The following is a 23,894-nucleotide window of genomic DNA, read 5'->3' as shown; positions in this document are numbered from 1 at the left end:
CTTCTTCTTCCCAGAGGCCCTGCCATCCAGATCCCAGGTCTACGAGGATTTATTGCATGTACAGTGTGCTAGCTACCGGTGTGAGAGCCTGCCAGATGCTAAGTTCTCTAATGTGTTGAAAACGAAGCATTATGGGTCTCTCATACGTAGCAGACACTCCAGCAGACCACACACCCACCATTAAAGATATTTATCAACTACCAGCATAAGAGAAATAAACCTGGAAACCTCTTTTACACACAAACCTATAAACTAAGAGTTATAAATCATGCAGATACATTCTTTAGGTTGGGCTTTTTTTTTTTTTGTCTTGATTGAGAAGAGTTTATTGAAGAGACTGCATACACAGGAATGGGCCTGATTAAGGAAATCCAACAAGTATGGTGATGGTAATGGCTTGGAGCCCTTCCCCCATCCTGAAGAGGCCAGAGGAAGGTCGAGATACCCAGGACCCAGAGGGAGAGAATTCCCAGGCTACATGTGAGGGAACCATGTACTTTGGTAGAGGAACAAAGCACCTGACAAGAAAGGAGGCAGAGGGATAAGTACTCTGACCTCTCTTTCTTCCTCGCCAGTATAATCTGTTGTGTGGCATTTGGGTGGACTGTAGGGTTATTGACAAAAGTTACGTATTGAGCAAAAGTCATGTAAGTTCATTTGGGTAATTCAATGAATTAAGGTCTACTACCACCTGAACCTGTATCTGAGAGCAGCCAAGGGACAGCAGCAAGCTACGTGAATGCAGCCCATGGTTAAGTGAGGTAAGCTTCAGGAAGCTGGCTGCAATGGGCTTACATTCAAGATGCATAGACTAGAGTGTGGCATTGCAGGAAGGTGATCGCTGTGTAGGAGTCTGAAGGACAGCAACCCTCACTTCACCACGTGTAAGGTTTCTGCTAAACCTCAGTTTGAATCCTGGCTATACATTGACCAGCTTTCATTCATTCACTCAACGAGTGTTTATTAAGCATTTACGCTGTGCTGACACCACTGTTCCAGGCATTCGGGATAGAGGAGTGGAAAAAATGGAAAAGATGCCTGTTCTTTTGGAGCCTGTCTTTAACATGGGGAGATGGCTGATACACAAGCAGACAAACAAGATAAGTTCAGATAGTGACAAGGAAAACAAGGTAATGCTATAGACAGTCATGGGCATGGGGCAGGGAGTGTCTGGGGAGATGACAGTTGAGCTGAGAACTTAGTCATATTCCTTCACATTTGGGGAGGGTTTGGGGGGCAGTGGGCAGAGCAGTGACCTAGGAAGGGAGAAGAGTTGTCGCAGGTGAGGTCTGTGTCTTTAGAGCAATGGGAACCTCTGGCCGGTTTTAAGAGAGACGATTTAATGTATATGTTCAAGATCCTTTTGGCTGCTCTGTGGAACTCGGATTATGAAGAGATGAAACTGGAAGCAATTACATTAATGAGAAGGCAGTGAAAATAGCAAAGTGTAGGGAAACAGTTATATGACAGAATATAAGGCCCTGCATTTTCCTAATGAGATTAAAAATGTTTTATTTTATTTGCTAACTGGAGTAAACCTTTAGAGATGGATGAAATAGTCAATATCCGATAGGTTTTTTTAATTTACTTTTTTAGTTAAACATACCAATTTATACTCTTATTAATTCAGTAACATTGATCTTGTTATTCATAGTTAATATAAAAAATTTATTGTCTTGCTTATCGTTCAAGCTACCTTTCAACTCAGCCATCTTTTCCAGAGCAAATTATCTTCACTGCTGCCCAATTTGTTTAATATAAAGCAGTTTCGAAGTCATGTCTGGTGCTTTTATTGGGTATTGTTTTCAAGCCTACAAGTACTGTGAGGGTATGAGTTAAGTTAATGTAAAAAGAGGCCCCCAAATCCAGACGTTAAAATTAGACAGGAGTTGATCTGCCTCATAAAACAGTACATAAGTGTTTGGTTGACCGAGGCCGGTAGGCAGCTGTGTCAGGTCAGCTGTCCTGTACCAGGCAGAAGGAAGGGGGAGAGGGACCGGGAGATACCCAGTCATTTTAAGGTCAGAGCACAGAAGTGACACGTGTCATTTCCAATTATATCCCAGGACATCTTGGTCACCTGGGCACCTATTATTATGGAAGAAGGGGAGAATGAGGTGGACATTGGAGGGCAAAGAGCAGGCTGTCACATCCATGGATAGCACGGGACAGCTGGTTTTTCTGTTTTCCTGTAGATGCAATGTAAGTATCCGTCACTACCCAAAGCTATTCAGTTACTGAGTTTAGTTAGCAAAGGATATGTTTTTCAGTCTCTACAACTTAACCATTGACTATTGCTATTTAAATTGATCCTTAAAAGGTTGGAGGAGTCATATGACAGGAATAATTACAAAATCTGGTTTTGAATTTCTTGGCCTTCTTCATTTTAAACAATCCCATCAGTTGATCTCTGAAGGCGGCCCAAACTAGCACCGACTGAGGTCAATTCAGACTGACGTATCTTTTTCAGATGACACTTTTTGTTCAAAGAAGGTAATTATAAGAGACAGCTCTATAATAAGAGGCTTTGGAACAACTTTAATATAAGGAGGAAGGTACCTCACCTTGTATTTAGACATTGAATAGGGTGGACCAGGTCACCTGCCCAGCAGTGAGGGGAGGGGGAGTCAGTGGGCAGGAGAGTTTCTTTTGTAAACATAAGGAAATGTTTTCTCTTTTTTTTTATAATATGGAGGAACAATGAATGCTTATCCTTCTCAGGTCGCTGTGAGAATCGTAAAATATGTTAAGTATATAACAGAGTACAGGCCTACCTTAGAGATACTGTGGGTTGGTTCCAGACCACTGCAATAAGGTGAATATTGTGATAAAGTGAGTCACATGAATTTTTGGGTTTCCCGGAGTATATAAAAATTATATTTACACTGTACTGTAGTCTAGTAAATGTGCAACAGCATTATGTCTAAAAAATATACATATCTTAATCTAAAAATACTTTATGCTATCAAATGCAAAGCATCATCTGACAACTCAGGGTTACCATATGCCTTCAGTTTGTAAAAAGAGCACAATGTCTGTAAAATGCAATAAAGCAAAGCGCAATAAAAGGAGATAGGCCTGTATATGCGTGGAGTAAATTCTGCACAGCACTAAGAAGTAGACATGCACATCCTGTATCTTTGCAAAGATCAGAGTCTGCATCTGGTAAGAAGCTGTGTTTCTAGTTACAGTATTTGCCTAGTCTACAGTATGTGCTCGATAAATGATCGTTACCATGATTAAATGAGAAATGAAGAGAGTTCACAAATAGCACAGCTTTAAGGCATTTGAATGTTCACTCACCATCTTGTCTGCATTGGCCCTATTTTATCATGGATGCCTTCTTAGTTAGAATTATTCTGATACAATGGAGGGCTTTGCCGGAAGCTTGATAAACGTGCTTATTACTCTAAGCAAACTCCTGTTTGGAAGCGCTACGCCAACAGTTGTCCTAGGGAGCGCTCGACTCCATTCTCCCCCATCAGAACAATGGATGTCTCCTGTTCCTGTCTCCTGGGAAGCACTGTGAAGTGCCTTGCATATTTAAATAGCTGGAATTCATGAAGTACACCAAGTATTTTCCTCAAAGCATCACATGCTTGCCATTAAATGTAGGACTGTGTGGGGTTTGGATGTAATTTCTTCCTTGATCTTTGGGATTTAATCATTGTAGAAAGACTCACAGTGTTGCTCCATAATTGTCAAAGGATTAGCCTTACTGTTGTGTACGCATTTACTTCTGTTTGACAATTTGATGTTTCCTTAAATGCTTTGTGTTCATTCATGAGGGCGATGGTTTCATTTGAAATGCTGCAGTCACCAGGGAGAAGCTCCTGTGCTCTTCCCTGATTGGCCAACCTCCCCTCTGCCTCCTGTTGCTATGGTGCCCAGCGGAGTAACTTCCTTGCCCTGCACAAGTAGGAGGCTCGGTCTCCATGGATACCCCACTCTGAGACTGTACTCCACGGAGAGATGAGCTGAGCTCCACACACTGTATTTCTGCACAAGACAGCCCAGCCTGTGGTGGGAGGCTGTTTGCAGAGGCAGTGTTTGCCATGAAAGTCTACGGAGCTTACCTTCTAAGTAAGTCATATTAGTCACAGTAAGTAAATAATTATATTGGATCCCAGAGCGTATGCTCTTTGTGTATATGTGTGTGTCAAGTTAGTTGTGGTAGGCTAAAAGTGTAGTCTAAAAACAAATTTTCCACTCGCCTTCCAGATATTCTGAATGCAGAATCTGGATCTAAACTTTTAAAAATACACACATATATTGTTTTAAATACCCCTTGTCATTTGTGAGTCTGCCATTCGAAGCCAAAGGGAAAAAGATTGACCATGGACGATTACATTTTAGAATGCTCTTCTAACTCTGAGCATTGCATGCTGCATTTGTAAATGCAGAGCTTGGCCTTACCCAGCGACGTGCTATGGGAATAGATGAGCACAGCCACAGTTAATGCTAATTGGCACCGCACAGAGTTTGCAGTGGGCCTCTGTGTAGACTGAAACTTGATGTGCTTATTGTCAAGAGAGATCTCGCTCATGTGCTCATATCTGCCAGTTCACCATGGAAATTATTCGGAGACCATCTCTCTAACCAGTTTTAATTTACTTTTCTCATGTAGCATCCAGTAGAAATTCTAAAACTCTTCATGACTATGGAATTGGGATGTGGAAGAATTTTCTTTTTATTAACTGATTTGCTCTAATACTTCCTCTTTACTGTACATTCCAAGAGCATAAGGGTTGGGTTTGCAATGTTGTAAAACACATGAGTCATCTTAATGCAATTTTCATTTGCTGGGCAAATGATTAATGCCTGTGGTGTTAAAATTAATTAGTGGAAACAAAAGACTGTGTGTATGGTAACACTAAGTCTAGTTCAATAACTTTAAAATTGTGTAAAATTAGATTTTCAGGCTGTCCACAGAAGGTAGCTGGCATCTAGCGGCTCTAAACAAAAAGCAGAACATGTCCTGTATTGGTATAAAGAGAGATTCATTTTTAATCGTATAAAAGAGGGAGCACAGAGTATTACACTAGACTGTAAATGTCTCTTATTTTCTGTACTCATGACTGACCATTCATGCAAAGGACAACCAGTGTAATGTCATCTCTTCTAACTGTTAGTCATGGCTCAATTTTAATTGCCCCAAATGGTGAAAAGGTACCACCCTTTGAGGATGTGAACCTACTGGTGGCTCCTCTGGCTCTGACTTTGTCACTGAGGTCGAGCTCTAGGTCATTGCCTTAATATTTTATAAATATAATTTCCACCCATCAAAGGGGCAGCAGACAAATAAAGGTGCATGATGAACTCTGTAGTGATCATGGTTTTGGAGACCGGGAAACAATGTCGATGACACTTTCTCCAAAGTTTTTCACCTCATGAGTATTATAAGGCTCCATTTCCCTTTTTCAATGTGTCTGTGATCAATTCTCCTGCCCATGTCTGAAAACCAGCATTGTATGGGATTTTTTTCAACCTCAAAATATCGGAATTTCCTCTCTGTTTCCTAATCTGTATAATGGAATAATAATAGTACCTATGACACAAGGCTGCTTTGACAATTCAATGACATCATCAGTGGCACATGACATACACTAAATAGTCACTGATGTTGCATTATGATTACTGTAAGCGTCATCATCATCATTTTCACAATCCCTTGTAGTTAAGGGAGGCTGTAGCGAATAACTTGAACAATTCTTTGGCTTGATGCCATTCAGCCTATCAAATTTCCTAGCAAATACTTACTAAGAACCTAACTGTGTGCTTGGTTTTCCGATGGGAATTATGACATTCAATGTACTTGAAAATGTAGACAACAGAACAAAACGTGAAATATGCAGTAGGTTTCTCTTTTCAAATGTGTGGCTTTCTGTTTTCGTTAAATGGCTATATCTATATCTACATAAAAAAATGTTTGCCAATTTGTTTTGCTGCCACTGATGGATATGTAGGATTCCACAATGGCTATAAGCTAAAAGGGGCTGGGCCATAGCATAAGTCTAGTTAATATTTATAACTTGAATTAAAAATGTGACATTTAAAAACCTAGGTTCAAATTCTAAGCCCACTTCCTTTCCTGAAACGATTTCCGTTCAGAGTGCAGTAAATGACATATTTTGAATGAGAGCAGTTTCATTAAGTTGAAAGTTTGGGGAATGATGGGAAAGGAAGAGATGCGAAATGATTGATTAATCTGTATAAAAATAGGTTCCATGCTGGGGTTTTTCCTTTTGCACTAATCCTGTGTGACATCTGAACCAAAAAAATATAAAACCAATGCCATATGTGCAGAGCCTGCTGGGGCTGATTTTAAAACGTATGAAGAGTTGACCCAGATAATATTTTGCAGCTTTATTTTCATTGTAATGTCATTTTCAGTTTCCGTTTCTTCTTTCTGGCATGTTCTCTTCCTTCCATCTGTTTGCCCTGGAAAGAATGTGGCAAGTAGAACAAGGGCTATACCAATTTGCTTGAATGGAAAAAAAGGGGAGGACATTTGTAGGATGCAATTTAAAATGAGGTCTCTAGAGGTTGGGAACTTGGGACTCACTGTTATGTCCAAACATAGAGCTAAATATATTCTGCTAAACACGATTTCTGTTGCAATATCACTCAGATAATCAAGCTAGAATAAGCCGTCTCTTGCAATGTTTCAAGGCAAAAATTAAATCCATAGCAATATCCCCACTAGCACGGTGACCTTTCATCTGTATGATACTGGTCCGTGACCAAAATAATGACCCACTTCCTTTTCCATTGTTATTAATCAGACAGGCACATGCTCTGACAGTGCACAATTTGTCAAGTGTTTGTTAGGTGCTTGGTGCTGCTGTCATGAGCTGGGGATCACATCCTTTTGTTGACATCTGAGGAGCATTCTGAGGTCTCGGTTGACAGTTCTATTTGCCTAGTCCTTTTGCATCTGAGGGAGTTTGTGGCAGTTTCAGAGGGAAGGATGTCCCCTTGTCTTGTGTGGCAGCACACATTATTCAGAGAAACCGGATCTTCCCGCATCTTTGGCCTCTTGTGCTCACCCCTGTGGCTGAGATATGCAGGCTCTGCAAGCCTCTGCCAGGAAGATCTCATTTCTGCCCAGGCGACTGGCAGGCCTGACTGTTCTTGAGAGATGGAGGCTATGCCTGAACCTGATACTGGGTTACTGCCTGACATCCAATGTTTTTCCCCTTAGCGTTGTGGAAGAAGCGAAGGATCCAAGCTGAGAAACATTAGTGCATAGAGAGCAGTGGTTCAGGATCTGCGGGCGGTGCTGTGGTCTTCTACACTGCCGAGCCCAGCTTATCAGGGACAATGAAGGGGTTTTGTCTGTGCAAAGCTGGGGCATTCTTGAGTCTTGGATAGGATTCTCCAGCTTAGCGTTTCCACCCTTCCTTTTCTCTTCGGTCTCAGCCACCAGTTAACAGACCTGAACCCAGTAATGCTACTCATTTGTTCTGTTTTTTAACATCTTTATTGGAGTGTAATTGCTTTACATTGTTGTGTTAGTTGCTGCTGTATAACAAAGTGAATCAGCTATACGCATACATATGTCCCAATATCTCCTCCCTCTTACCTCTCCCTCCCACTCTCCCTATCCCACCCCTCTAGGTGGTCACAAAGCACCGAGCTGATCTCCCTGTGCTATGCGGCTGCTTCCCACTAGCTATCTATTTTCCATTTGGTAGTGTATATATGTCCATGCCACTCCCTCACCTCGTCCCAGCTTACCCTTACCCCTCCCCGTGTCCTCAAGTCCATTCTCTACATCTGTGTCTTTACTCCTGTCCTGCCCCTAGGTTCTTCAGAACAATTTTTTTTTTTTTTTAGATTCCATATATATGTGTTAGCATACGGTATTTGCTTTTCTCTTTCTGACTTACTTCACTCTGTATGACAGACTCTAGGTCCATCCACCTCACTACAAATAGCTCAATTTTGTTTCTTTTTATGGCTGAGTAATATTCCATTGTATATATGTGCCACATCTTCTTTATCCATTCATCTGTCGATGGACACTTAGGTTGCTTCCATGTCCTGGCTATTGTAAATAGAGCTTCAATGAACATTGTGGTACATGATTCTTTTTGAATTATGGTTTTCTCAGGGTATATGCCCAGTAGTGGGATTGCTGGGTCATATGGCAGTTCTGTTTTTAGTTTTTTAAGGAACCTCCATACTGTTCTCCATAGTGGCTGTATCAATTTACATTCCCACCAACAGTGCAAGAGGATTCCCTTTTCTCCACACCCTCTCCAGCATTTATTGTTTCTAGATTGTTTGATGATGGCCATTCTGACCGGTGTGAGGTGATACCTCATTTTAGTTCTGATTTGCATTTCTCTAATGATTAGTGATGTTGAGCATCCTTCCATGTGTTTGTTGGCAATCTGTATATCTCCTTTGGAGAATTGTCTGTTTAGGTCTTCTGCCCATTTTTGGATTGGGTTGTTTTTTTTTTATATTAAGCTGCATGAGCTGCTTGTATATTTTGGAGATTAATCCTTTGTCAGTTGCTTCAACTCATTGGTTTTTTCAGCAACTATTGATGTGCCAGCCAGTGAGCCAGGCACCGAAATACAACAGTAAACCAAGGGCTCCCTGTACATGTGTGATGTGATATGTTTCTGGGGGAAGTACCAGGTCCCGTGAGTACACAGAGGAGGGCCGTGGAACCCAGACTTTGGGGTTCTGAAAAGAGTCCCAGGGGAAGTAATGCTATATTGACACTTATAAAGGGTAAAACTCGGTTTTAAGTGCAAAGACACTTGAGGATCTAAATTTTACATGCCATTGCTGTTAACTTTAGTACTGTGTACTTCCTTAGAGTTTTAAAAAAATTCTATTGTCACGGTTACCATGTTGTATTTAATACTTATTTTTTAGATGGCTCTTTCCTCTACTAGGATGTGAGCCTCTTTAGGACATGGACCATGCTTTTTTCCGTCCTTCCTTCCCTTCCTCCCTTCTTTCCTTCCTTCCTTCCTTCCTTCCTTCTTCCACACCCCCATTTTATTTTTTATTTAAAATTTATTTATGCTGCATTATTTCTTTTAAAATATTATGTATATAATATGATGCAGATAAAGAACAGATATAACATACACGTAAGCTATGCAGTATAACAATAAAGCAAACACTGTGACCCACCTTTCACTTCAAGAATTACCACCACCGAAGCTGCCTGTGTGCTTTCCCAGATCCCATTCTCTGCCTTTCCCCAGAAGTAACTACTGTATTCAAATGTGTGTTTTATCAATTCCTTGCATTTAAAAAATAATAATTTTTACCACATTAGGTATGTGTCCCTAAAAATATGTTGGAGCACAGGGGTAAACTTTGAACATGGAGCCATTTGCCTTTGTGCCCTCCATAATTAGCACAGTGCCTAAAACTTAGTAGGTCCTTACTAGATATTTGTGAACAGATGGATGTGCCCTGCTAGAGCCTAGAAGATATTTTTGTGATGCTCTACACCAAGGAGATATTGGAATTCAGTTTTAGTGGGTTTGTTCCTTTTGAGCCTTGTTGGTTTTGTCTCTTTGGGGTGCTTATAGAAGCAGGCCACAGGAATGAGTTAAATACTGTTGAATTGTTTGGGGATACTTCGAGACTACCATTTCCTACTTACCCTCCTCATTTTATCACCATGCGAACACTCTCCAGTGGTCCTAAAGAGAGTGGCCTTAATATTTTTGTAATAATCAGCTTTGCTTTTCCATTCCATTTTGGCTTTTCTTAGAACATTGTGGGGCGGGGAGGAGAGAGGTGGAGAGACTAGAGAACACCAAGTACACTTGAATTAAAAGTTGACTTGTGGGCTTCCCTGGTGGCACAGTGGTTGAGAGTCCGCCTGCCGATGCAGGGGACGTGGGTTCGTGCCCGGGTCCAGGAAGATCCCAGAGGCCCGCATACCGCGGGGAAAAAAAAAAAAAAGCTGACTTGTGTTGGGGGTGGGGCAGATGACCTGGGCCAGCCAAGTGTTGGCCAGGGAACGTGTGCTCCGTGCCAGACGTCATTTTGAGTTGAGATCCTAGGGAAGGTTCCATTAAACAAATCCATGGCAATGCAGAGCATAATTTGTGTGCAGAGTACAATCTGATCACAAGAGAGCTTCATTCCTTTTAAATGCTATGCAGCACACAAAAAACAGCAGAGAATGTTTTCAGAGGGACATTCAGAAACGTTTCGTTCAGAAGCTTGAGAGTTTAAATAGTCTTCATTGGGTTAAACAGTGGGGTGAGGTGACCGTGGGAGCTTGCTGCTGGAAGCTCAGCTGGTTCGCAGAATGCCTTGCCTCTCTGCCCAGCGAGCACCCAGCTCTGAAGGCACAGTGGGAGCGTGGCGTCTGGGTGAAGTCCCCTCCCTGGGAGGTGCCAGGCTCCGCTGGCCTTGCTTGTCCCAGGGCAAGAGTGCGGGAGCTGGTCCACCTGCCTCGCATCTGCTTTCTTCCAAGCCCGTCCCTCCCCTCATCCAGAAATCCTCTCTGTTGTGTTGCCAGGCCGTCTTCTGGAAACATTTCCAGGTGACTTCATTTTTCCCTGCCTCCGCAATTCTCACTTTAGTTCCTTGAACACATGTCTGAATTAAAACAAACCCCATGAGGCCTTCCATTGCTCCATTCGCTTTTGTTCTAACACTCTGTACAGATGCCAGAAATGGCCAGAATTTACCCAGCTTGTTTATTTTTATTTTATTGACATTTGTGCTTGCAAATAAAAAATATTTGCGTTAAACATGGATTACACAGTGGTAAATGCAGCATTGATCTTGGAGCAGCTCAATCCATTCTGATTAGATTATCCAGTTTTTCACATAGCCCTTGGGCCATACAAGAGACATTTTTCCTTTCATTTGACTGAGATAAATTCCTGTTTTGTTTTTTGCCTCTTTGGTGGTACAGAAAATATACATATCGCCATTCAGTTGTTCTTCTATGTGGGTAGAACTGCAGTCAAGTGTGTAACATAAGATGAGGTGTCTCTTAATGTTTAACTTGCTTTATGCTTTTCCTGTTTTAAATCCTTTAGTTCACCTGGGGTTTTAAATGATTTTGAACCTATGTGGTTAAGTTTGTGAACCTAAGAGCTATGTGGAGAGGGACTCTGTGGTCAGGACTCTTTCCCCCTTCCCTTACGGCCCAGTTTCTAACTGTAATAGTCACCTGCCTTGCCTTCCAGCCTGCAGTCGCTCCTCCAGATATTTCTGCTGCAAGATCTCCATAAAGCATCACTTTGTTCATGTGAACACCCTGTTCAAAACTCGCCATGGCTCCCTCTTGCCTTCAGAGTAGAGGCCCTTAGCATAGCTTTACATCCTTCAGCTCTCTACAACTCACCCTTATGGCTGCGCTTTCTCATCTGATCACTGTACTCCAGCCAAAGAAGGGGTTCAGTATATTCTAAATATGCCCTGTGTTCTCCTTCCTCTGGGTTTCAGTTCATGCCACCCCCGTTCACTAAAGATCTGCTTCCTTCTGCACCCCCAGCAGTTGGTCGTGTTCCCCCGGCTGCTCAAGGCCCATCTCAAGTGGTATCTCTTCTCTGACATAGTCCCTGCCCTGTTCCACTCACCCTGTCTGAGAGTATTTCTTCCTCCTTTGTGGTACCTTAGTGCCCTCTCTCTGTATTGCACTCAGCATGTCCTCTCATATCCTAGTTGCTTGTCTCTATAGCTTGTCTCCTCCTGAAAGGAGCCTTGAGCACTGGGATTGTACTTCTCCATGTTTTCCCCCCTCCCAATGCCTTAGCCTGTGCACAGCTCAATACGTATTTGAAATGGACTGAATTGAATGCTGTCATCTTGGTTTCCAGTTCTTAGATCTTTGTGAATTCTGATGACGAGGTCCCATGAAGAGTGGTCGAAGAAGAAAGCCAACTCTGGAGTCAGAAGGGCTAGCTCTGCTGTTACTAGCTTTGTGACTTGGGCAAGGCTCATCACCACTCAGAACCTCAGTTTCCTCTTCTACACCCTGTATGTCTTTAGAACATACATCTTTAGATTCAAGAAAATAGCAGAGATAGAGTTCTTGATGAAGTAGGCTTTTAGTACACAACGGCTAGTAATGTTACTGTCTGACTCTGTCATCTGTTGTTTTAGTTATCCCTTCAAGGTTTGTGTAATCTCTAGTCTGCCGTCAGCACCAGGCCGTCCATGTTTTCATTCATGTCATTAATAAAGCATGTTAAAATAGGATAAGGGCAAGGACGGAGCCAGGTGACACGTTACTGGAGATTTCCCTTGAGCTTGGCAGACAGTCCATTAGTCAACATCCTCTGGGTCCTGAACTGTGCTGTCATCCAGTGCATACGTCACCCTTGTTCATAAGACTTTCCTAAGTGTTGTGACTAAATGCCTACTGAATTCCAGGTAGCTGATTTATGTGGCAGCCCCAAAGCATAACTCTTGTCAAGAAAGGAAGTGAGAATTGTTTTTTTATATCTATAGGTTCTTAGTGAACTTTTGCTGGCTTCTACTTGCCTTATTAAGGGATGGACCTTTTCTACAATTTTACTGGAGATAAACACCAAACTAAGCAGTTTATGATTTCCAGAATTTGTTTTTTCCTCTGCTTTGATAATCTGTGTACTTTTTGTCCATCTCCAACTGGCTATCTCTCTTGCTTTGTGATTTCTCAAGAACTGGTAGTATTTCCACAACTATTTCTGTAAGTTCTTTTAGTACCTTTCTTCCTTCATTCAATAAATAATTCTTTTGAGTGTGTTCTATACCAGGCACTGTGCTTGGTGTGGGTGATACAGTGATGAGCAAGACAGAGGTCTTCCCAGACTGCATGGTTTTTGCATGCTAAATTTCGGGCTGAAAACTTGAATTTTAAGGGATTTGGGCATATAGGATGTAGGTAGAAATGGAGGGAATATTTATCCTAACTGTAAATAACACCAGGCTGTCAACCCAACCTAAAAGGAGAGAAAGAGGAAGGTAACTCAGTAGAGAGCCTTTCCAGGAGCCATTGCTAAATACTGAGTATGGAGGAACTTTTGATGTTGTGAAATCTTTCAAGGCCACAGCAGCTACTGTGTGTTTAATGCTGCATTAGACGCTGGGATATGCAATAATGGATGAGTCCTCAAGGAGCTGACAGTGTGCTGGGAAATTGCAGACGGTTGCAGTACAATGAGATAAATGCTCGTTAAAATTCTGGGTGGGGTGAGAGCATAAAGGAAGAGCTTCTAATCTCTTTCCCGAAGGAGTAAAAGATCAAGGCTAACCTGAGACCTGAAGAACAGGTAGTAGTTAGCCAGTCCCAGAGGGACAGGTATGGGGGACTTGCACGGACACTCCATGCTGTGGAGTTTGGACTTTATCTTAAAGGACACGGGCACCATTAAAGGGTTTCAACAGGGGAATCACCTAATCAGATTTATGCTCTGGAGCAGCGTGGAAGATGGAGTGCTTGGAGCCACACAGAGCAGCTGGGACACAGTGCGTGGCTGTGTCATAATTCCAGCAAGAAATGATCATGGCCTGGGGTGGAGCGTTCAGGATACGCAGAAGCAGACGGATCACGGAGTTACTACAGACCGATTTGAGTAGGTGGCTGCAATCTATAATTAAGTATTGAAAACCAGGGCCATTTATTGTAGTGGTTCTCAAACTTCAGTGTCGTAAAAGATCACCTGGGCATTTGTAACAATGTGTATTACAGGAATGACTTGAGGAAATGTCAGTGGGCAGATCTGGGATATGAGTCAAGAATCTATTTTCAGCAAGTATCCAGGTGACACTGATGCAGATGGGCCTCAGATCACACCATCAAAACCCCCATCTATTCGATGTTTTAAAATGGCAATCTTTTAAGTGTATTCACAATATATTAACTTCTCATTTCAGAATGAAGACTCAATCCTATTATTTTTGTTGAAAAATAGGTGAATGGCTCAGCCCCATGGGTTCGTGTGCTAAAAAAAACAAAGAGCTGTCTCCTGGCTAGTGTGGCCTGTGTTCGCTAATTGTTTGCTCTCTGGTGAGGGATGCAGAGCAGAGGGTGATAATCTTATTAAGACCCCTGCTGCAGATGGTTTGTAAATGAATTTTCAAAGGTTTCAGCAAGCCCTTTACAAGAGCAGGCAAACAAGCACTTACAGGGAAGGTAAAATTTCCCCGACTCTTGAAGTTTTGTGTGGGTGTGCATTCTTAGTGTTCAGGGCATTTCCTATTGTGGTATTTCTCAAGCCTAAATGCCCACCTTCAAATCCCAGCTTCACTATACACAAGCTGTTTAACCTTGAGCAAATTACCTGCTCTCTCCTTCTGTCATCTGTAAAATGGGAATAAAACTGTACCTGTTTCATAGGCTTGATGTGAGGATTAAATGAGAATACACGTAAAGCACATTGAATAGTGTGCGAACGTAATAAGCCATTTCTGACCATTACTGAGAGAAGCCAGGTGACCTGTAATAAACTCATCACTTATATTAAGAGTTTAGTCACGTAATAAAGTCTTCACCTTCTTATTTAAGTCATGGTACAGCAAGTCCTCTACATACGAACCTTCAAGTTGTGAACTTTGAAAGATGCGAACGTGCGTTCCATCAACGTCAGGCATGAGTGAAATTGCAGCTTGCCCTCCGTCTCCTATTGCTGAGGATCCTTCAGCTCTACCATCTCCCACCTCCTCTCCCTCCTCCAGTCAGTAACTCTTCCTGCCTGTTCACTCGATGCCAGCCCCTGTATGCCAGCTAGTGTACTGTACTGCTGTACTTTTCAAGGTACCGTACTGTTAGATTAAAAATGGTTTCTTTATTGTTTGTTTCTTTGTTTTTTATGTATTATTGGTGTGAAAAGTATTATAAACCTGTTACAGTACAGTACTATAGAGCCAATTGTGTTAGTTGGGTACCTAGGCTAACTTTGTTGGACTTACGAACAAATTGGACTTAGGAACTCACTCTTGGAATGGAACTTGTTCGTATGTAGGGGACTTATTGAACTAAAAAAAAAAATTTATGGTGCCCATATGCAGGAATGCTTAGAGAAACTTAGCAACACATACCAAACATAGGGGTAAGTAGGCCAATAATAATAATGAGGAATATTAATGCACACTTACGGCGGTCCCCATTATGTCACTGAATCCTAACAATGGTCCCATGCGATAGGCATGGAATCCCTTTTTAGAGTGAGTAAACTGAGGGGTAGAGAGGTTAATCGATTGCCAAGGCCACACTATCACTAACTGAAAGATCAGATATTTTCTCTTGGAACCCATCAATGCTAGAATCTGCTTTTAGCCACAGCTGTTAAACATGTATTGTCAGTTTCATGAAGCATGGCTAGTAACACGCGGTATTATGCCAAGCAAAGTAAGAAACTGACACATTTTGAATGTGAAATATGTAAAAATGATTCCCAAAATGTATGCTGTGATGCGCAGCCATATTTTATTTTATTTATTTATTTTTACTATTCTTTTTTAAAATATATTTATTTAATTTTTGGCTGCGTTGGGTCTTCGCTGCTGCACGCAGGTTTTCTCTAGTTGCAGCGAGCGGGGGCTACTCTTCATTGCAGTGTGTGGGCTTCTCATTGCGGTGGCTTCTCTTGTTACGGAGCATGGGTTCTAGGCACGTGAGCGTCAGTAGTTGTGGCTCGCGGGCTCTAGCGCGCAGGCTCAGTAGCTGTGGTGCACGGGCTTAGTTGCTCCGCAGCATGTGGGGTCTTCCCGGACCAGGGCTCGCACCCGTGTCCCCTGCATTGGCAGGCGGATTCTTAACCCGTGCATCCCCAGGGAAGTCCCCGCAGCTATATTTTAAATCACAGTCAAGCCAGCTGCTCTATTTCTCAGAGGCAGCCATTCAGGAAGCCAATATATGAGTGATCTCAGTCAGAGGGTGCGTTAGAATAGGGGTTCTTGTCAAACTTTAGTGTTGAGTTGCTGACTCTGTAGGTCTGGGGTGGGATCTGAGAATCTGCATTTCTGATAAGTTCCCAGGTGATGCTGATGCTGTTTGGGACCACACTTTGAGAACCACTGTCTTAGAGGAATAGGAGGAGGATTGGTGACTCTAGGGCAGAGGATGGTTTAAAGTCTACCCTATAATTAGCAGACCTGCTCCACAGACCGAGTTAAATTCACAAAGATGATTTGAAGCGACCAAACATCAGCTCTACCATGTAGAGGCTTAGACGCGAAAGAAGATGGACATCTTTGCTTTGCCTTTAACATTTCTAAACCAAGCCAGTTGCTTTCTAACATAGAGACATTTATACAGTAGCTCCCCCTTCTCTAAAACAGTGGGGCCTGCTTTAAGACTCAGAAACGTCCCTCACCTGTGACTCAAACCCAGCATTTGGTCTTAGAACTAGGTACTTAACTACCTTCTGGGCTGCGTTAAGCCGCCACCTGTCCCCCTTCCTCCACCCTGTGAGGAGCAAGGGTTTTCTCCCTCAGTGAGGTTATATGCATTGTCCAGTAACTCTGGGTCAGCTTCTCATGTCCATGGGCTGGTCTCATTGCCAAAGCTAAGGGGCTAGGTCATGGAGTGACCTAAGCCAAACCCAATACGACATCAGGTAATTCTTGAAATTATAGGGTTTCCAGGTCAGAAAAACGCTAGGACAAAGGGTCACCTTGGGCATGTTGGGTCCTAAAATTGGGTTAGGGTAATGCAGAGTCTAGTTTTACATTTAACTCTTAATTCTCCATAACAATGAGAGGGAAAGGGATATAAAGACAAATGTGTCAAAACAAATGATCCACAGAGCATTTCTTTTTGTCCATGGAATATATTACATAAAAGTGGATTTACTCTTTTGATTTTTTTTCTTTGGAAGACTTGAGCCTCTGGAAATGCAAGTAGATGTTTATTCAGAATGGAAAACCTAGCTAGATGAGTAGCTCGAATTAACCCAACTCATCTTCTCATCATCAGAAGAATTAAGACGTAAATTACGGTGTAGGTCATAGAGTGGACTATTATATAGCAGTCAAATGAATGTACTACAGCTATATGGAGAATTTTAACAACATAACTTTGAGTGAAAATCATCCCCAATATTATTCATATCATGATAACCTGTTTATTAAAAAGTAAAAACTAGACAAAACAAGAAAAAAATCTGCCTTGTAGGAATACAAATAGATGTGATTGTTCTTTGTAAAAATGAAAGCAGGAAGTGGTGAACAGGCAATAGGATGTGGAAGTAGATGTAAGTTGGTGTCGACGTTCTAGTTTTTTGTTTTTTTTGTTTTTTTTTTTGACGTTCTAGTTTTTATGATGGGGCTGGTTTCTTCATTTATTATGATATTAGGTGTGAAGAAATAAACAAAAACAAAAATAGATAAACCAGTCAGTAAGTAAAAATATAGTCTCACATGAGCTAATGATGAGTGTGTGTCAAGAACCAAGGAATTCGGTTAATCCAGTTCTGTGCTTCTGAAACTAATATTTAAAAATGCGGGGGGGAGGGGCAAGTGGGAAAATAGCTCTCTGGGTTGCAGAGAAAATAATGCAATGCTGCTCCCTAGGTCCACGCTTGGGCTCCACACAGCACTATGTGACCTGACGTCTTGGCCACTTCCTCCACTCTCTTGTCTCAGTTGGTACAGCTTACAAATGGAAATCACTAAGGAGGGGGGGTGGGTGTCAGTAGATCATCAAAGATTGTCAGTAGAGTGACTTCAGACAAAACTAAGGTTTTAGTATCCCTGGAGAAGGAAGAACATGTATGCTTCCTTTTCTTTTATATCCACCTGTCTGAGAAAGGTCACATGTTTACATGTTTTCTCAGAGAAGCAAAGGTAGGAGTTTCAGAAATTAAAAAGATCTATGTGTCCAATAAAACTTCGGGGCCTGTGTCTTAGAAGGATTTTAAACCAGCCTGCTTCTAAATTGAATTTATCACCTCATTCCCGCCGTTGCTTCTCCCTCCAGTGCTGTCTCCAAGTGCTGCTGCTTTCACCCCGGACGCCCATCTCTATGACTCCTCCTGCTATAGTCTTGGATTGTCGTGAATAGTTTCAAAAGCTAGCTAGTTCACTGGGCATCTCCGTGGAATCTTAATCCTTCCAATAGGGAATAGTATTTTCCTTTGTTGGTCGCTTTTAGCATCTAATTTATATTCCTCCTAAGACGTTTGCCTCTTTCTGAAGACAGGGTCAGCATCTCAACTTGACATTTGCTAAGTGTGCAAAGAGCTGTGGGATGTACAGATATGAACTGATGAAATCTTGCCCTTGTGGAGATGTTGTCTCCTGAGTGCGTTATTTGTGACCCCCCAGACCCTACGAGAAGGTTCATTGATTAGCTCTCTATTGTTTAGTGTGCTTGAGGCTCTCCTGTGAAATTGGAGAGTTTAGTCAATAGAGCCCGAGTCTGAGGATTTACTCGTTGATTTACAGTCTAAAGGGATGAGGAAGAATCTTTACAACACTCCTGTCAGAATCTTTTTCTGTTTGTTTATTTTCTTGCTTGTTTTGAATCCTCGCTCACCACTCACACCCCACACTAGCCTCACCTCACTCCTGGCCTCTGCTCCAAGCCCTCCCTGATTTTGGCCTTTCATGTGTTGGGACCCAGATGTGATTCAGAGAGGGAGATCGTGAGAAGAAAAATAAAAATAATAGCAATATTTTAAAACGCTTACCGAGTGCTAGGCACTACTTTTTACATGCTTTTACATATATTAGTTTACATAATCCTTACAACAACTCTGTAAGAAGGATACTGTTATCATTCTCCTTCCATAGAAGAAGGTGAGGCACAGAGAGGCTAAGTGCCTTTCCCAAGGTCACACAGCTAGTAATGGAGGCTACTAAATTATATTACCTCATAAAAAATGAAGAGAAACAACTTCATGGGGATTGAAAATGTGAGAGAGAAAGAAAAAGGACAGATTATTTAAGAACCAAGGTGAAAGGATGTCAAGATGTTAGAAGTGGAGCATGGCCAAGTGCTGACAAGGTCCAGTGATGTAACTCCACTGGTGGACTCTTTAAATGGAGCAAAGGGCAAAGTCAGTGCTGCTGCGAAAGTCAAGGGAGTGAGGCCTTGTGAGTTGTGGCTTCAGTGTGGGAGGTGGGTGGTGGCCCCCCAGGAGCCTGTGAGCAGAGAGCAGACCTTGAATGGTGTGCCCTGCAGGCCGTCACATAGCCGTGACGGTGACAAGGATGAGGGGAGGCCGTTAAGGCTGTTAGGTCTTGGAGTCAGTTTTAAAAACTGCTTAAGGACAGAGTGAGGTTTAAAAAAAAAAAAGAAATGCTGTTTTAGAACCCTCTTGCATGTCTCTGCAGCAAATTATAAATTATGTCATCTTCTTCCTAGCAAGTGGGTGATTCTGTTCCATTCTTGGTCTCAAACTGCTTTCAGACATCACTGGTTCAGCCTTACTAAGGGTGGAAAATGAGGGGACTTGGAAAAAGATCCATCCTTAACCTTCTCCCTTATACTCTGGACTTAGAGTCCCAGACACAAATCCCAGCCCTGCTCTGACTTTGTAGTGCTGGTGGCATGTCAGTCCCCAGTTCTCTCCCCCACCCCTTCACAGTCTCCATCCTCCCCTGTCCACTGTCCCCGTGATGACACCCCTGCTCCAAACCCATCACTGCCACCTTGAGTGCTACTTTTCCCTGACTTAGGTTTTGCTGCCAGACGCGGAGGGCAGGCACCTCACTTTGGTAAACACTGGATAAACACTTCTCCTTAAATAGAAGCAGCAGGCTCACCAGCTGGCCTTTTTTTAAGTGGGAGAAATTCAGCTGAGTAAATTCGACAAATCAAAGATGAGGAAAATGTAAGAGGGAAAACTTCTTCAAGGAGGATTTGCTCTTGCTGTTACCAGGCCCCCAAGATAATTAATATAGATGAAGTTCATGGCCACTGTGGATGCAACCCTTCCCAGACCCATTTAGTGGGGGAGAGGGTTGCCCCTCAAGCCCACCTTCTAAAGGGCCTGTGCCCAATGCTTGTTCAGTGTGGGAGGCTCCGCATGCCTGTGTGGTTCCTTTGGTGCCACTCAGCCTGTCGGCCAGGGACACCTTGACCACACCAGAGGCAGCAGGTTAGGGCTGATGGGATGCCCCAGAGGAGAGCTGGCTGGATTGTGCGGTGTTTCTCTCTGCTGAATGATGTTGGACACCCCCAAGTCCAAACTGTTCGGTCCTTCCTCTTTAAAACAGGATTATGAGGACTTCAAACCATGGACCAACTGCTAAGTATCCTACTAGCTTTACAAACGAACATGTGTGCATTTGAGTTTGGCTGGAACTGGTACCTTCTGTATGTCCCCCCTTCCCTTCCAATCCTCTGAAAATGCCTTTAGCCCAGGAACGTGCTTCTAGAGAGCGGTGAGGGAACAGATCACTCTGTAAGTTAAACTCTTCTCTTCTGTGTACCTTGCCCTTGAACGAATGAACTCGTGTTGGCAGCCTGGCCACCTTAACTTCTGCTCCCTCACCTTCCACTTCCCATCGAAGAAAGCTCTTGCAGTTGGCTGGACTGGAGAGAGATTCCCTGTGCTCTTTATCTTTGGAGCGCCCCTCCTCACAGTGTGTCCATGACCATCTGCTGCAAAATCATCTATCGTAATTATGTAAAATGCAGATTCCTGGGTTCCCCCGACCTTCTGAAGTGGAATTTCTGTGAGTGATGCCCAGAAATCTGCACTATTATTCAACTTCCCAGGTGACCCTTATGCATAGTAAGGTTTAGAAATCATTGCATTATTAATAATAATTATAAGATTAATATTTATGAGCATGTCAAACACTTTCCATGCATTTCACTTCCCATTCATTTCAACTTCACAACAAATCGACAAGGTAGGAATCACCCACCTAGAGCAGGGCCTGACTCATGGCACATGGCAGATGCTCAATAAATTTTTGTTAAACAATAAATTAACCTTAATATATATATATATATATGTATATATACATATATACGTATATACATAAATAAGGAAACTAAGGGTTAGAGTGGTTAAAAACACTTGGCCAAGAGCACATGGCTAGTGAGAAGTGTAGCCAGGCTTTGTAGAGCCTTCTTTGGGTAGAGCTTGTTGGTGTGTGAACTTGCAGACTGGCGCCCCCTTCTGGTGATACTGAGTTATGCCTGGCAGCGGTGCTGGAGGACCCCAGAAGCATCCGATGGGCCTTGGGTTGAATTGATTGCTCTCTTCTCTAGCGTTCCCCTCTTGGCCATCTCTGGTGAATTGACACGGTCGCTTATTTATTTATTATGAATGACGAGAGGAGGCCCAGGGAAGCTGGGCAGTCATTCATGAAGCCAAACAGCACCCATTCTCCCTTCCTGTACTCTGCCGAGCTTGGCCAGTGCAGTCTTAATTTTCCTGGGGAGTGAGGCAGAAGGAGACTAGTTAGATCCTGAGTCCCTGAGGGAGATTAATAGGCTTTTCGCCTTGCTCAGAAACATTCACTTCCTCCTTCCCTCTTGAAGTTTCTTTCCACCCTCTTTGCTTATCAGTTCTTTCATCTACTTTTCTTGGTCGGCAGGTAGAGACTGTCTGTATTTCTGCCAAGGGCAGGTGGCTGAGCTGGGCTGAGATAAAGGAGTGACCATGATGGAGCTGTCTTTGACCTTACGGCCCTCTTGTGCCTCCTCTTCCATGCTCCCTCCCTCCCTTCCTCTGGGGACTGGCCTTGTCAAGACTTGAGCTGCAAACCTGTGTGCATTAACCCAGGGGAAACTCTAGAGATGTTTGGAGGCGTCCATGGGGAGTTTCTTTTAGAACCATGGATCTTTATACATACTCTATTATGTACGCACGCGCGCACACACACACACACACACACACACACACACACACACGGTTAAAAATAGAAACATGCTCTCCACTGAGGGAAGACCACCTTTTGTAAAGAGTGACTATAAAAATGCCTGACTTGAGTGAGATAAGGCATTTCCTATTGTGGGGCTTTTCAAGGGAAAGGTCTTCTGGACCTCAAGCCACTGTACCAGTAATTCTAGTTAGAAATAATAAAAGCTAACATATATTGAGTGCTTGCTATGCGCCAGACACTGTTCTAATTTCTTTGTATGTTTCACCTAATCCCCACAATCCCTTAGCAATACCCGCTATTAATATCTTCATCCCTATTTTAGAGATGAAGAAACTGAGGCAGGGAGAGGGTAAACAACTTGCTCAAAGCTCCAGAGAATTAGTAGAAGAGCCATGATTCAAACCCAAGTGGCTTGACTCCAAAGCCCTCTTAATACTGCACTATGTGGTGTGATTACTTTTATTTTTATTTTTTAAATTTATTTATTTTTGGCTGTGTTGGGTCTTCGTTGCTGCAAACGGGCTTTCTCTAGTTGTGGCGAGCAGGGGCTACTCTTCGTTGTGGCACACAGGCTTCTCACTGCGATGGCTTCTTTTGTTGAGGAGCATGGATTCTAGGTGCACAGGCTTCAGTAGTTGTGACGCACAGGCTTAGTTGCTCCATGGCAAGTGGAATCTTCCCAGACCAGGAATCAAACCCGTGTCCCCTGCATTGGCAGGTGGATTCTTAACCACTGCACCACCAGGGAAGTCCATGATTACTTTTATTATATAATGATTTTCCTTTAAAATTTTTAGATTTTTTTAAGGAAAAAAGAAAAAAATCAATTGTCCATAATTGCACTGTACCCCTATTTATAATTTTTATAACAAGGGTAATATAAGCACATGGTTAGAAAAGCCAAATGGCTCAGGAAGTTATAAAATGAAGAGTCTCTTTATATCTTCACTGTCCTATTTTCAAGGGAAACCATTATTAACAAATCTCTATTTTGTCCCTCAAGAAAAATGTTCTATGCATGTAGCAAGTTATTTATTATTTAAAGAATTGTTTACACAGAAGCAAGCATGCCACACCCACTCTTATGCATCTTGTTTTTCTTGTCTAATAACAAACAGGTCTCCCGGATCTTTTCACTTCAGCACACACAGGTTCATGTCACCCCTTTTCATGATTGCAGAGTATCCTCTTAGGTTGCTGTACCACCTGACTTAACCAGTCAGTATTGAAGGACAATTTACTTGTCTTTTTGAACGCTTATGTGCAGGATAAGTTCCTCGCAGTATAGTTTTCTTTTTTATGTACATTGCACCACTTCACACTCCCGCTAAATCTTATCAGTGTTTTGCCCCAAACCCTTAACAGACCAGTGTTATCAAACTTTGATTTTCTTTTTTTGCCAATCTGATGAAAAAAATCTTTTTTTCATTTACATTTTTAATTTTATAAGTGAGATTGTATGGCTTTTCAGGTACATTGGTTGTTTATTTTTCTTTCTTTGCCATCTGCCTGTTCATGTCCTTTGCCCATTTTTCTGTGGGTTTTTTTTTTTGTTGGTTTTTTTTTTGCTGATTTAATATGATTTTGGGTGGCCTGGGCCTGCAGCGGCTTGAAGCAGGGTTTCAGTTCCCAGCCAGTGATCGAGATCGGGTCACAATGGTGAGAGCACCAAATCCTAGCCACTAGACCAGTGGTCAGTGACAAGGCCCTGGCCCTATGGCTTTGCAGAAAAAGAATTCCCACAAAGACAGAAAGTAGTGAAACAAGTAAAGTATTTATTAGGAGAAAAAAGAAGTGCAGGATGTGTGGATAGACACACAGACGGGCTCAGAGAGAGAGTCGTGCCCTCGTGGCAGTTTGAATCACTTTTTTTTTTTTTTTTTTTTGCGGTACGCTGGCCTCTCACTGCTGTGGCCTCTCCCGTTGCGGAGCACAGGCTCCGGACGCGCAGGCTCAGCAGCCATGGCTCACGGGCCCAGCCGCTCCGCGGCATGTGGGACCTTCCCGGACCAGGGCATGAACCCGTGTCCCCCGCATCGGCAGGCGGACTCTCAACCACTGCGCCACCAGGGAAGCCCTACATATATGCTTTTAACTGGATGGCAGCTCCATACGGACAT

The 23,894-nt window shown here is 42.7% G+C and overlaps 1 protein-coding gene across 3 annotated transcripts in view; it reads left to right on the top strand.

The window, feature by feature from the left end:
• SYBU (syntabulin) overlaps positions 1–23,894 on the top strand; it is a 113,577-nt gene that overhangs the window by 72,868 nt on the left and 16,815 nt on the right. Inside the window, exon 1 of one of the 3 annotated variants that reach the window (XM_065895054.1) lies at positions 3,947–4,083. The exons of the other annotated variants lie outside the window; for them this stretch is intronic. Coding sequence (XP_065751126.1) covers positions 4,056–4,083 — 28 coding nt within the window. The 5' untranslated portion in view covers positions 3,947–4,055. Of the gene's footprint in view, positions 1–3,946; positions 4,084–23,894 lie in introns of those variants that run through there. 3 annotated transcript variants of the gene reach the window in all.

Source organism: Phocoena phocoena, chromosome 17 (assembly GCF_963924675.1).
Source record: "Phocoena phocoena chromosome 17, mPhoPho1.1, whole genome shotgun sequence".
NCBI lineage: Eukaryota > Metazoa > Chordata > Mammalia > Artiodactyla > Phocoenidae > Phocoena > Phocoena phocoena.
This window is presented reverse-complemented; position numbering and strand designations above follow the sequence as displayed.